The sequence below is a fragment of the Theropithecus gelada genome, chromosome 12 (genome assembly GCF_003255815.1).
Source record: "Theropithecus gelada isolate Dixy chromosome 12, Tgel_1.0, whole genome shotgun sequence".
In the NCBI taxonomy this organism is placed as follows: domain Eukaryota; kingdom Metazoa; phylum Chordata; class Mammalia; order Primates; family Cercopithecidae; genus Theropithecus; species Theropithecus gelada.
In genome coordinates this window covers 86489839-86504622 of record NC_037680.1, presented here as the reverse complement: position 1 = coordinate 86504622, position 14784 = coordinate 86489839, and the positions used below count along the sequence as shown (strand labels likewise).

Sequence of the window (14784 nt, the reverse complement as noted above, 5' to 3'; positions counted from 1 at the left end):
GGAATGGGGCAAGACTCCAAAAAGGAAAGATTCCGAACTCACCAGAGGGTGCACAGCCCTAAGCACACAGCGAAGAGTACTATGTGAAACCAGAGGTGTAGACTAATAATTGAGACCTGTGGAACCTCCCCAGGCTCTAGATGCTACCTAAGACTTGGGGGTCTTTACACAACACTGTGAAGTGGGAAACCCCTAGAATGACAGAAGTTTGATGTCCCACTGTTCTTACGGGATGGGAGTTCAAAGTCAAACTTAAGAAGATTCCTTTTTTAAAAAATTAAGAAATACAGTATTTTTCTATACATGAGTTCGTAAAAAAAAGATGTATAAGCAGTCATGTATATCATAATCAACCTGTTAAATTACTTTTGCTATGACCAAATTGCATGCATGGATGGTACCTGTGTTACACTCAAGCTCCAAGAAACTTGCTGGGTTGGCTTTGGCTGTCAGCAAAGTTCAATTCCTTTAGTTTGGGATTTTATCCTGTTTATCTCAAGTTAAATGAATTGTTTCAATAGTTATAATAGCTTAAAATAATTTCCTTGATTTGGGTACATTAGCTGATAGGGTCCACATGTGCAAATGGGCTGATTTCTGCATAGGAGTCATAATATCTAACAGACTGGTAGGATAGAGAAATGCTACTTTGCCTCCCAAAGATACCTGAATTCACCTGTTTGTGTCAGGTTTTTCATCCTTAATCTACATTTTAGTATCCCAAACCACAATCTTCTTGGTGGTAATTAAGCACTAGCCTTTTAATTTTTTTATTTCTATAGGTTTTGGGGAACAGATGGTATTTGGTTATATGAGTAAGCTCGTTAATGGTGATTTGTGAGATTTTAGTGCACCCATCCCCCAAGCAGTAAAAACTGAACTAGATTTGTAGTCTTTTATCCCTCAACTCCTTCCCACCCTCCCCCTGAATCCCCAAAGTCTATTGTGTCATTCTTATGCCTTTAGCACTAGCCTTTTATAACCTGGTTCTTCCCTATCCTATTGTGACTTTAGTGGTTTAATTAACAGTCTTTCGAGACAAGTAGCTAAAAGATTACAGACAGTGCTTAATAAAAGAAAACAAAACCAATTTTAGCAACATATTTGCATTAATTTTTAAAGTAAATATGATTTCAAATAATGCTTGGGATAACATTCTTCAGTATTTTATGAACTAACAAACTGTGCTCTAGAACCTTCTTTCTGAAGGGCTCAACATACTTCACAATTATTTCACCAAACACTCCATAACCTTTGAGATGGGAGAGGAAGATAGGTTAATTTACAAATAGGATAATGAGTAACAAGGAGAAGAAAAGTGTTATGGCTCCATTATGACTTACTGGTGACACCAGGGAAAACAGATATTTAAACTTTAAGGTGTAGACTTTTAGATTTCAACTTCTCTTACTCATAGCCATGACAATGACTACTTTTCTCAGGGCAGAGACTGAGACCTCCTGTGGGAAGAGAGGAGAGCTTCTCACCAGATTCTCGGGGCTGTGCAATTCATGTGTGGTTGAAGCGCAGCGTGTGATGAGGGATTTAAACATGGCACTGACGATAATGCCTTCCACATTTTGGGCTGTGGATTTGTTGTCCACTGTAGTGAAGTTATTTCCAAACCCAGCCTTGTCTGGAATGCAAAGGCACAAATTAAAGACAATGTTTCCTTTAAGCTACACAATGGGTAGGAGTAAGGCAGTGCTTGACACCCAGGAATTAGTGAAGTGCTACATGAAATACAGAAACAAGGAATTAAAGATGACCCTGGTTTAATAATCTGTAGTCAGACCTGGAAATAAATGAATCACAGTGTCCTTCAGAGCCTTTACTATGATACAACCAATTACATTTCCGGAATGGTTTTGTTGATGAATCTTAGCAAAGGAATGGAAACCAACTCTTAACTTTAGGAAAGACTTTTACGCTTAGAGTAGTTTTTAAATAGGTGATTACTTACAAAAAAAAAAAAAAAAAAAGCTCCTAAATGACCCCTCAAGGGAGAGTTCATTTTCAAGCTTTCTGGTGGTGAGAAATGCTACTTTCTCAATGGAAATTGTTCAGTCTGTCTGAAGTGGAATAAGGTGAGGCCAACCAGGTAACTGGGAAGAGAGAAGGAAAAGTCAGGCAGGAGCCCTGCAGGGAAGCTCACCTAGGCCCCGGAAAAGACAGAGTCCTGCCAAGAATTTCAGAGTTCTTCCAGAGATTTCTTGGGCAGGTGGAGAGGGGAAACCTCCCACCTTCCTCAGAGCCACCTCCTTTTTGCAATATGATCACTGTCTCAGAGATCATACAACAGAAGGTTATATGAGAGAGAGGAGTCCCATAAGCGGTAGTATAAAAATTGAGGGGCTAGATGAGAACTCCACAAGCTTTACCAAACTTTCATTTACTGTGGTAAGTGTCCTCAGAGAGCCTCCAAAATGTGTCATCAGAGATAATGTGCAAGCTTTTCTTGTTTATACACTATACATACACCCACACACATGCATGGACACATACATATCTTTTCCTCTAAATTCTACCTCCACAAATTTAGTGTCCTCTTGAAACACTACCTGCTTCACCTCACAGCGACTTCTCCTAGAACTTGGGTGCAGCTTTACTTACTGTCAGTGACTGGCTCCATACAAAATCCTAGCAAAGCATGCAAGAAGTCCACTACATTATTGAGAGAGTCCTTGTTCACATAGTCCCTCATGGTTTGTCGGAACTGCATCTTATCTAGCTTGTATAGCTTAGTGAGGCAGTTCTGGGCCTGCAATGAAGGAAGAAAAGTGAAAAAGTCACAAGTACCAGCTTAAGCTACGGATACAGGTAATCTGAGACAGAAGCCTTCAGAAGGCAAGGGTTTCCAACCACCCCACTGGCCGGTGACAGGCAACTCTGCTAGCCCCTCTTGTGTGAGTAAGATGTGAGCAGAGACAGACTGAGAAGTCTGAGGGTGTTTACATTGAGAACAACTGCTCCATAGGAAAAACCCCAAAGCTCAAAACTAAGGTCTAATGCTGGTCCCAGAAATATTTCAGTATTTTCACCAAGATCGAGATTTTAAGACCTTAATGAAAAAAACCTCAAAGTTTGAAATATAGGTAAGTGATAGAATTGACAAGCCATGTTTAGAAAACCTCAAAGGCTTTGTGCAGTGGGAAGATGTGTACCACACTACATCTGAATAAAAGAGATAGAAGAATGTCTATACAATGGAATGAAATGGGACAATGACCGAAGTCTCTGGGTTGAGGGGAAAAGGGGTAAGGATCAAGAAAGAAGGGGTGGCTTAGTGAGGGCCACCTTAATTACAGATGGAGAACTTTGGACAACCAGGCACAGGCACTGAAGTCAGATTAGGGAAAGCAATTCCTGAGAATTAGGATTTTATTAGTGCCCTTAAGTGTGGTCCAGAAGAAAATTTAGTTATATGATCATTTTGACAAATCAAGGCCCAGGAAAAAAGCCTTGGAAATTTTGAGAGAGAGAAAAAAGATTATAAAAGACTGAAACTTGGAATTAGCAATAGGCTTCTTGGTATAACCTTGTTATAATCTCTCCATCTGTATTGCAAAGTCAGACGGATTGATACGTTTTTCACTTTTCCTTTATTATGTCCTAGATTTGAAATTAGGTATTTTTATTCCCAGGGAGTTTACAAGTTTCCAGATATTGAACAAACTCATTTTTTATTGCAAAATAAATGCTGCTAGCTATAAAATGAAGTTTGCAAAGCACTTAGGTAAAATATATTTTGCATGAAGAGGTATTTAATTGTCATTCCATAAAGAATTTGTGAAGATGTTTATTGTAGCATTTATAAAGCTCTTTAAAACCCTGAATTGGCAGGCCCTGAAGTACAAATTATTCTGTGTTTTCTACAAAATACACCGAAAAAGGCATAATATCAAATCTTCTCTTTAGAGGATATTAAAATGTTTGTATGGTCTGTATGAGTTCAGTGGGAAGTTTAAGCAAGCATAAGAATATCAAACTTTAAATACTTAAATTCTGAAAGAATATCCTGAATTTCTTCAAAAGATATAAAACTTTTAAGAAATGAATTCCTTTTCAATAATTGGGGACTACCAGCTAATGATTAGGTTAATACTCTAAGATACGTTGAGGCATTATATGATGAAATTGCTGGGCACTTCGACGAATATCGTTGGAATAACCTTCTGTTTCTTGGAAGAAAAAAGGCTACGGAGAGGACCTTGTCTGGTAAAGGTGAGAAATATTCTTAGTATCTTAAAAGTTAAGTAGTTTCTGAAAGGTCATTGGTAGAGAAATCTGAAAATATTTAGCTTCTGGAACTGGACATTTCTCAAGGAAAATTTCCCGAATTTCTATCTCTTGGACAATGTGTTTGCTGAACATAAATAAGCAAATATAATATCGATAATGAGCATTGAACAGAATAAGATAATAGAGGAATTGTCCCATAAGTCAAATCAATTAGACAGGTAGAACACTGGCTGGATGCCCTCATAGGAAGTGTTCAGGGGAGGAAAGCATGATGAACTAAGTGATAACAACAACTCCTCAAATGGCTTCTGATCCAACTCACCCTGCTTTCTGTGAACCCAGAAAGACAAATTTTGGATATCAGAGCCAGTTTATACTTCCAACTAAAGCACGACACTTTTTATTATGTTTATTTATTATGTTTTAGTGTTTCATGTCATGAAATTGGTCTTCTGTATGGGGAGTGATGTGGTTTATTTGTCTTTGAAGGCATTTATTCATACTGTAATAGAATTTAAAATCAAAGATAAAAAATCATATACACATGTGCAAAGATGGGGAAGATGCCAGCTTTCTATAGCCTTATTAATTATTATTTTCAATTTTTGGCCTCAAAATCTAGATCTTGGTCAAAATTTTCAAGTTTCAAAATTTAGAAGCTAATAGTGCAAATGTAACCCCCATATACACATAATAAATGAAAATAACACAACATAATATAAAAGAGTAAAACAGAAAAGGATAGATAGATGGATAGATGAGAGATGATAAATCAAGCAAGAAAGTCAGCATGCTAATATTGTGTGAACATTTCATGACAAAACCTAATATCAAGGAAAAACAGGCTGGCATTAGATTTTGACATGATCCTAAAACTCTGCCAAGATATGTCAAACGATTTCCAGGACTCAAATTTGCATCAAACTCTTATTTTTAAGAGAATATTTTCTTAAGATTTTAATTCAAACATACATATGAAGCAATCATCCCAGCTTAGACTGTGGAAGTAGGTTATTGTTCAAATTGAAAAAGAAAATTAACAGTCAGCAGAGGCAAATAAAAATGAGCTGGAAGACCATTTCCAGTACAGAATTATGTTTGGCAAGCACAAATGCAGAGTTTCAAGTTTCACACAGTTGACAAGGACATGATCTCAAATATTCAGAAGGCAAGGTTCATTCTCAAATAAAGCAGCCAGAAAATGACTGGCTACTTTTACAGTCCTGTTTTGTCCCAATAAGGGCCATTTTCCATGTCTTAGGAAGGACAACAAACCAGGTCCTAAAACTTTGACCCCTTTCTCCAATATGCAATATGCTTCTGCAGTACCCAGGCAGATGATTAAAGAGTCATTTGTTACAGGCCATCAAAAGCTTGCTAAATGTGTTCATCTGTGCAAAAGTTCTTTCAAGCTGCAATTCACACATTCCAATTATATATACTTTCACTAATTGGGATTTGCTCTGCCCTAGGCAGGAAGCAGAAATGTTTTCCCAATTAAACTTTCCTAAGCCTGGGTTTTAGATATCTTGAGATATCTCATGAGAATCTCCTCACACCAAAACAGCATTAATTACCCCTACAAAATATAATATTTTTCAGGGAACACTGACCCTCATTGTCAAAGGACTCATTCTTAAACAGAAAGGAAGGAAGAGGGAGAGGAAATGGAGTCTACTTTAATTCTCTTACATTCTCTCGGAATACCTGGTGTCTCAGACGATCTCCAGAGAGCCCTCGATGTCCTTCTCCACAACCATAGGCACATCCCAAAGACTTCACTATTTTGATGAGCATTGTTAGAGCAAGCCTATGGTTGCTTACAGGTGTACTTTCATCCTGGTACCCACAAATAAGAAAGAAAGAAAAGTCTGTTTACTTTGTCACTGAGGTCCTTTCACTAAGGTTCTATTGTATGATTAAATCAAGTTTATATGTTTTACAGGGAGCACTTGCAATTCGGAAAACAGAATTGTAATGGGCTCAACAAACAGGCTCAGTTTTCCAAAATTTAGCATATGATTTAAAAGAAAAAAAAAATCTATGTATTTTGAACACCCCCTGTTGCTAGAGAATATCAGTAGAGACCTCTTTGTTAGAAGATATGCTTTTTATATCCTTGACTGCTGTCAGACAACCACCTAAAGAGAGACAGTGGAGACTATCAGTGATGAAAGCAATTAAGTTTTATTAAAAACTATCCTCATTGGTAGGCTTCTCATACACCAGGCAAGGATTACTGCCGAGTTTCTGGAACTGATCAAAGTCTGGAACTTTGAAATTTCATGGCAACTTCTGACATTTTTGAGGGCTTTTTTCTTCTAATTGTATACTTTACTGTATTATAATACACATGCACAAGCAAAGTGAGAATATACAGAACTTTATAAACACTTTCAGCTTGATTCTTCCCTTGAGGATAAATAGGAAGACCCCCTGAGACAAGTCATGAGAATTGATATCATCCTCTCTTTTGCCCAATTTAATCTTTGTTGTTAGTGGAGAACATGGCTTCCATAAAAGGAACTTCCTTGAATTATTTCCAAAGAAGCATAAGGAAGCAGTTGCCAAGAAATGATGCAGAGCCCAGTGTGGAAGAGTCACTTTCTTTAGGAAGCTGCAGCCTGTCTCAGTCCTTCTACCACATTCTATCATCAGCATGTACACCATAAACCTGGATTCCAGCACTTGGTCCTTAACTGCACATGATGTTAGATAAGTTAACTAATCTCTTTGTGTTTTTGTTTCCTTACCTATGAATTAAGGATTCTAATAGCTGCCTTTCCTACTTCATAGGTTTACTATGCAGAGCAAATTAAATAATGGATGAGAATTGTTTTGCAAATTGTAAGGGACTTTTCCGTAGCCACATGATTGGGTTGACGCATAAACTTTGGAACCAGATATAAGTACTCAAATGTGCGTGTGGTATGGAAGGAATAGGGGCTTATCTATACATTAGCATGGGCTTTACTATAAGATTGACTTTCTCCTTCCCTAATGTTATCCAGTTGGTCCCCCTTTTCTTATCTGTAAGCTTTTGTAGTGGAGGTGGTACTGAACTCCAGATATTCCCCCTTGGCACTGCAGCATTCATTCTCTGAGCTATTCGAAGTACTGATGGCTCACTGCCCTCAGATGAGTGCCTCTGAAGGCCACAGCTAGAGAGCTGCCTCACCCAACATGCTACTCTCTTCCTGGAGGCAGTCTACCTCTAATGACTGGACAGGGCCATAAAGGGACCCCAGACGTGTTTGCTAAAAAGGTCTCTTTGCATCACCTGGGGACTACTTAAAGAGCCATCCCAGCTTCAGAGCTCTCTGTGATTAGCTTAGGCCTCTATTACAACTACACTGCAGTTCAATTTCTCCCTATGCCCCATCCTGCTTCTTCATATCTAACAGAGGTTAATCCTGTGAGGACACTCCCGTAAATTGCCTGCACACATATCTTCATGTTGGAGTCTGTTTCCAGGGAGCCCTACTTAAGATAGCTCAGAAGGTTGCAAATAGAAGACTCAAACTTATCAACTTCTGTGTGTATATAGGTTGACTATCCTTATTCAAAATGCTTGGACTAGAAATATTTTGGATTTCAGATTTTTTCAGATTTTGGAATATTTGCATATATATAATGAGATGGGAATAGGACCCAAGTCTAAACACAAAATTCATTTATGCTTCACATAGGCCTTATATACACAAGCTGAAGATAATTTTATATAATTTAATAATTTTGTGCACGAAATAAAGTTTTGTTTGCATTTTATCTGTGACTTGTCACATGAGGTCAAGTATGGAATTTTCTACTTGTGGCTTTACGTTGGAACTCAAAAAGTTTCAGATCTTGGAGAATTTTAGATTTCAGATTTTTGGATTTTTAGTTTGAATTCTGATTTTAGTTTCAACCTTTACTAACTATATAACCTTGGACAAACTGCTTAACCTACCTGTGACTTACAAAATCAGAATCATAATATCTGTTTCACAGAGTTGTGAGAATTAGAGTCAAAACATGAAAGGCACATAATAGCAAAACTAATTATTATCAATGATTAATAATGTCAAAACTAATTAATTAAAAATAATAATTAATATTATTTTAATAAATAATATTAATTAAAAATAATAATAAAAGTGTGGGGCACTGCTTTCCTCTGGAGCACCTTTATGCAAATTAGAAAAGGCACCCCTCTAGGTGGAGAATTAGAAGAAGATGAGCCCTCTGAATGGATGCAAGCCTTTGGTGAGTGGTTCCAAAAGCGGAGGTTGGACTGGATTTCAATCCTCACTGGCCTCTTTAGTCAACGGACTTTGTTTACGGGGCTCTGTACAGGCTACAAAGCCTTATGCAGCAGTGCCTCAGAAAAGGTTATCCTGAGCAAGGGCTTATTTGGAAGACTGATTTACGCATATTTTAAAATTATTACAAGCTCCTTTAAAAATTGTCTAGCTCTGAAAGCTCTTTGTAAATATCTATTCAGGTTTTTATTTCTTTAGACCTTCAGATGTCCTTGGAATTCAGATTGCTTTCATAGGAGAATTCAGAAAGACGTAGCAACTTACAGGCAAAAAAACTGAAGATATTAAATAACATTCCAAGCACTCAGTACAAGTTGTGGCAAATATAGAAATGGAAATTAGATCTTCCTTTCTGTCTTAATCAATTCCTATGCTTCTGTTATTATTAAGTTGCAAAATTAGATAAACCTTCTGATTCCACTGAAGATAACAGATGGGTTTGGGGCAGAACAGACCTTTGTGAATCACAAACAGAAGGCACTTGACCCACCATCAGGTTTTATTTTATAAACTATTTGTACTAAAAAGAATATTATTTTGGGAACTAACTATGAAACATATATATCTTGGTGGCTGTATTGGAGACCACATAATCTGACTTTAAAAATCCCATACTGATGAAAAGTGATAACTTTGGTCAGAATAACATCTATTACATCAAGCTATAGATTCTAGATAATATATAGGTTCTAAATAGTCAAGATACTTGTAGGTTTTCAATAAAAATGTGGTTAAAATGCCACTTGGATAAAATTTCAAAACTAAAAAAAGGAAAAGCACAAATGAAAACGAAACACTAATTATGAACCTCAGAGATCCTTAGCATACACACAAAACCTCATCAGTTTAGTTGGAACATCTAAGCTTTGCTGACAAAAGCTTATCAATATTTCATAATATTCTCTTTTTTTCTTTTTAATTTCCCTTGAATATTATAATGGGCAAAATACCATTTCTAATTTCTTTGTTGAGACAGAGTTGATAGGTAAAGAATGGAAATTCAGTAGGAATCTCACCAGTCTCTGTGTTTGTAAATTTGGTCCTTATAACTTGTATTTGTTTGCTAATGCCTAAGTAATTGATCACTGAATGATTCTTTAGATCTTAGCATCTCCAATCAAATCTCTTGTGATCTGTACCATTATTTAGATAATTTTCATTTACAGTAAGATCTGAGGTTCCTCGCATTGTCCTCAGTGATGGATAAGGTGCTAAGGTGTTGGGAAACTTAAAAACCAATAAAGTTTATTAGAATTGCCTTATGATTAATATGATTAAGGCAGGAGAAGAAAATCCTAAAGAAAAGATTCAACAACCAAGATTATGGGAGCAAGAATATTTGGATCAGAGTCCATGAATATTGGGAAGACAGGAGTAAACAATAAAATGAAGAAACCAGATGATAAATGCATATTAAACACGTGTCAAGTGGGACTCCAAAGAAATGAGGAAGAAATTGTGAAAGAGGAAGGAGTATTGCAATGCTTGCTCAGATGTGAAAATCTTATCGCATGTAAGAAAAATGGACAATTTATATTTTATACAATATATATCTAGATGGTATATATCTAGAACTCTACACAGTATAACTTCACATGTGTAAACACTTGACATGATGTGTACAGTATTTGCTAGAGATTAAAATCTTGTTGATTTCAATTTCTGAATATCATTTTCTAGCTAAAACCACAAATTGAGATTAGTGTAAGTTATGTGAACTTAAGCTGTAGTAATTTGTATTTAAAATTAAAGAAGAAAACCAATTATTGATGTTAAGAAATCATATACCAGATGTTGATGAGGCAGAGGGAATTAAATTTAGGAACAATTAATAATAGAAAGACTAAAGCCACCAGGATGTGCCACATTGAGACATGAGAGGACTGAGTGAGACTAAGAGAGTTATTCCCACTTCAAACCAACACCAACTAATCAAGCAAAATTCTTCCCTTGCTTTCTCCTTAACTGTGGTTGAAGCTGGCTGCCATAAATGTGTTACTTAAAAGAAAAAACTTTATATTGAGGAAAAATTATACTGCTTGTTATGGGCTGAATATTTGTGCATTCGCAAAATTTACATGTTGAAGCTGTAACCGCTCAAACTGATGGTATTTGAAGATGGGTCTTTGGGAGGTAATTAGGGTTAAGTGAGGTCATGATGGTGGGGCCTGGTCTAGTGGGATTGGGCCCATATAAGAAGAGACACAAGAAAGCTCTTTTGCTCTCTCTCTCTTTTGCTTTCTCTGTATGCATAAAGAAGAGGCCATGTGAGCACACAATAAGACAGTGGTCACCTCTAAAGCAAGAGAAGAGGCTTCCGACTAAAATTAAACCTGACAGCACTTGGACTTCCCAGTCTCCAGAATCATAAGAAATAAATTTCTACTGTTTAAGTCATTCAGTCTATGGTATTTTGTTATGGCAGCTTGAGAAAACTAAGACATTCCTCAATCAGGTCAGAGTCTAAAAGTTTTGAGAAAGGTTATACTTGATGTCAGACTGAGAATTATGGCAATATAGCATAACTGAAATGTTCTCTTGCAGAAATAACATGACTAGAGAATTAGCTCTAACACTGCTTGAACTGCAATAGATATTGGATTTAGAGTATAGTTTCATCTAACTGTTTCTACTAATGCCTACTGAGAACCTAATGAAGAGATTTCTCCACTCTCCACTTTTTTGCTCTAGTGACTAGGTGCTGTTCAGAGTCAATAAACTGCTGGCAAGCAAGCTTTAGAAAGAAATTAGTATGACATTTCATGAGGACACATAAGGTGGTTCAGTCATACCTTCTCTTGGTTCTTATCATTCTTCTCATAAGGGCCGCCTCCACCTCCTCCACCTCCTCCTCCATCACCTCCTCCGCCTCCTCCATCTCCACCTCCTCCTTCTTCTCCTCCGCCATCTCCAGCTCCACTAACAGCAGGGCCTCCAAATCCACAGGTGGAACTTCCAGATACTCCTTTGAACTGGAAAGCTCCCTCACTTGGTCTCTTTTCCAAAGTTTCATTTTCCTTGTTTTCACTCTTCTTTCTATTCTTTTCTACACACGGCACCACACCAAGTTGAAGCAAGCATTCCACAATATTTAGCGCCACGTCACAGATACGAGAGCTGATGTCATGATTAAGGACAAGATAAACAGCCTTCAGAACTACCTGAGGAAGACAATATAAACACTGCATGATTAAGTTACCCGCACTCCCTCTTCCTAAAGAGATTTGGTTATTATGTTTAATCCATTTCCTTAGGCTAGTCTATGAAATTGGGTAGAAATAATTTAGACAATTGTCAAATTTTCCTATAAAAGTTGCCATGGAATCTTGTGTATTTTCTTAATAGAGAGTATAAGTCACCCAAAGTATTAAAAATATATACACATATTATCTCATGTAAACTTTCCAAAACATGCTATGATATCAACAATTAATGAGGATATTGAAGCATAGTGAGTTAATGGGAGAGTAATTATTTGTCCAAATGGAAACTTGTTCTATTGATTTTTTAAAATAAAAGTGTTTTAATCCCCTGCTTTTCATTCATTACTAATAATGGATAAAGAACAGTGATTTCCTTTTGCTCGTTCATGACTGTATCATTATTCATACTTCATTTAAAGTACAAAATATTTGCATGTTTAAATTATGTTCCTTTATTGGTTTTAATACAGTAAATTATTTGCTAAGCCAGGATTCCTAATGTGCAATAAATATTTTGTGAAATATAATTGTAAAATATAACAACCCCTTCATTTGCTAATAACTATACTCAAGATAGGCACTCTTGAGAATGCAAGCTTAAATCTTTTAAGAACTTTTATTCATTTTTTTTTTCTGGCTACACAGGAGGTTTGTAGTCCTGTTGATATCAAAATAAAATAAGTGAATAATTTTTTGCCCTCATTCTAGACAAAAGAGACTTATTAAACACATACACATGTATATTCAGGATTCACTAATGGTTTTGGATTATAAAAATATTCTGAGATCTGATCAAATGTAATGCAATGCTTGAAAAAAAAAGTAAGGTGCACCTATGATGGTTGACACATTGGTGAATTTTTTCAATGGGTGGCTTTTTCATTTCAAGGTTTGATAATTTCTAAGAATCTATAGGCCCATTTTATACAACGTTGCAAAAATGCACCAAATAATTAATATCTGTCTAACTTTGGTAAGAAAAATTCTTGCTTCTTACAGAAAGATCAAGCATTCCATTCTTGTGGACAAAGTTATTGGTCCCATCAATATGTTCTGTGTCCTCTAGGTAGCTGTAGTTTATGCAGGAGTCTGTGAGGCTTCGAGGTAGGTTAGCACATGCCAGAGGTTCATGTGGCATCTCCGGGATAGGCACCTGGTTGCAGAGTTTCCTCATATGTTCATTGAAAAAGTCTGCGTAGCCTACGTTAAATGACGCCAAAGTGGTATTGAAGGTCGCAACTGTGATGGTGGAGATCTGAGATCGCACTAATAAAATGAAAGCAATGTCTTAGCTCTTCCTACATTAACCTACAATATCAGTTAGACATTTATACTATTACTTCAATCATGACCACAATAACAGCTGAGTTTTTGAAAATATTTAACTTATAGTCTCAAAGTTATTCTCAACTCTCATGGGACTACTGAAGCTACTAAGGCCATATGATGTGTGGAAAATATTAAAAGTTGTAGAAAAATGTGAATTATAACTAGCTTCCTTAAGGCTGAGATTAGGATTTAACTTCTGCTAACACTGACTTAGTTTAGTTGATCAGAATAGATGAATTTTACCCACTGTTAGATGATAGATTATACTGATACAAACTATTTGTTTATAGCATTTTTATCTAGTATATTAAGGAACAACAAACATGAATAATTTTTTTCTCCTTTGGCTAAAAGTAACTGAATATAAATTTGTCATGGTAACTAACAGATGTCATTGAATATTTGAAATACAGTGCAGATCAAAGAGGGACTAAATTTATGCTTCCATGAGAACATAAGAAAAAAATCAATTATTCTGTTAAAAGTACAGAATGAGAACCTGTCTTGGATTACACCCAGAGACACATGTTTGTTCCACATAAAACACACAAGAACTTATCTAAAATAGAAGCTGTCTGAAAAAAAAAAAAAAAAAATTGGTGGCCTTGGAAGGCAGTGACTTTCCTCCTGCTGAAGGTATACAAGCCCTTCAGAGGGATCTCATAGAGGGGATTGAAGCACTGAATCTAGATGTCTTCCAAGGTCTCTTTCAGCCCTGTGGGTCTATGATCTTTTGAGAACAAATATGAATGGCTTGTCCTTGCTATCCCTCTGAGAGGTATGGTGTTTACAGTGCGGTATTAAATAGTTCTTGCTGCTAAGGATATGCTAAGAATGGCTAACAAGTAAATTACCAAGCAATACAGCACAAGAATGCCAGTTTTCAGAAAACACAGGAAGCAGATTACAATGGGAAAGTAACATGGTGTAAGGACAGAAAACAAGAAAAGAAATCTGAACTCCTGCCCGTAGGCCTCACCTCCTACCCACCTTCCTTGACGGTGTTTTCTCCATGGCTGTTGGAGGGGTCCGGCAGGTCGCTTACCAGGGTGTGATGGGAGTGGGAATGCCTGGCACTCAGACTCTCCATCTCAGTGGCTGCATCTGAACTGCCTCGCCGGGTCAATTTCCCTGGGATGAATAAGAGCACCCCACAAGAGAGTTTTAAAATCTGAAAGGTTTTCTGCCAAGATATTGTCTTTCCTAAGGACAGCAGGGAGAGTGCGGGGCTGTTAGGAAAAGTGTGAAACACAGACAACAAAGCAAGAACTGAACTTGCCATGGGGATACTCAGGGTCAGGATGATTGATGAAGCTGCCTGTGATAAGGTCAGCCCCAATCTTAACCAAATGTCAGAAAACATCTGTTGTGGCCCAGCTAGCTGTCAGCTCCCAACTTTAAACTGGTCTATTTAATATGCAATCCAGAAAGAAAGAAAAAAAAAAATATATATATATATATATATATATATCTTTGTTGTTTTTTGAAAAATAAATCCAAGTTTAATAAATATCTGCTGTCTAGATTCACCATGGAAATTAATGCACAGAGCACCCTAAGGCCACGTTTCTTTGTCTAGAATGATATAAGAAATAAGATTGTTACCTGTCTAATTTCACAGAACTCTTGCATAATTACTTCAATTATCTGGATTTATTCAGCTGTGAAAACACAGCATAATTTTGGTACTGGAGAACCTGCATTTGAGC

At 36.7% G+C, this 14784-nt stretch overlaps 1 protein-coding gene across 2 annotated transcripts in view; it reads right to left on the bottom strand.

Moving 5' to 3' along the window:
- UNC80 (unc-80 homolog, NALCN channel complex subunit) overlaps positions 1–14784 on the bottom strand; it is a 232700-nt gene that overhangs the window by 169790 nt on the left and 48126 nt on the right. The window contains exons 11-16 of one of the 2 annotated variants that reach the window (XM_025404486.1): positions 14066–14206; positions 12744–13012; positions 11336–11704; positions 5935–6081; positions 2614–2761; positions 1488–1636 (exon numbers count right to left, since the gene is read on the bottom strand). In XM_025404486.1, coding sequence (XP_025260271.1) covers positions 1488–1636; positions 2614–2761; positions 5935–6081; positions 11336–11704; positions 12744–13012; positions 14066–14206 — 1223 coding nt within the window. The remainder of the gene's footprint in view (positions 1–1487; positions 1637–2613; positions 2762–5934; positions 6082–11335; positions 11705–12743; positions 13013–14065; positions 14207–14784) is intronic. The other variant, XM_025404487.1, reaches the window with a different exon arrangement.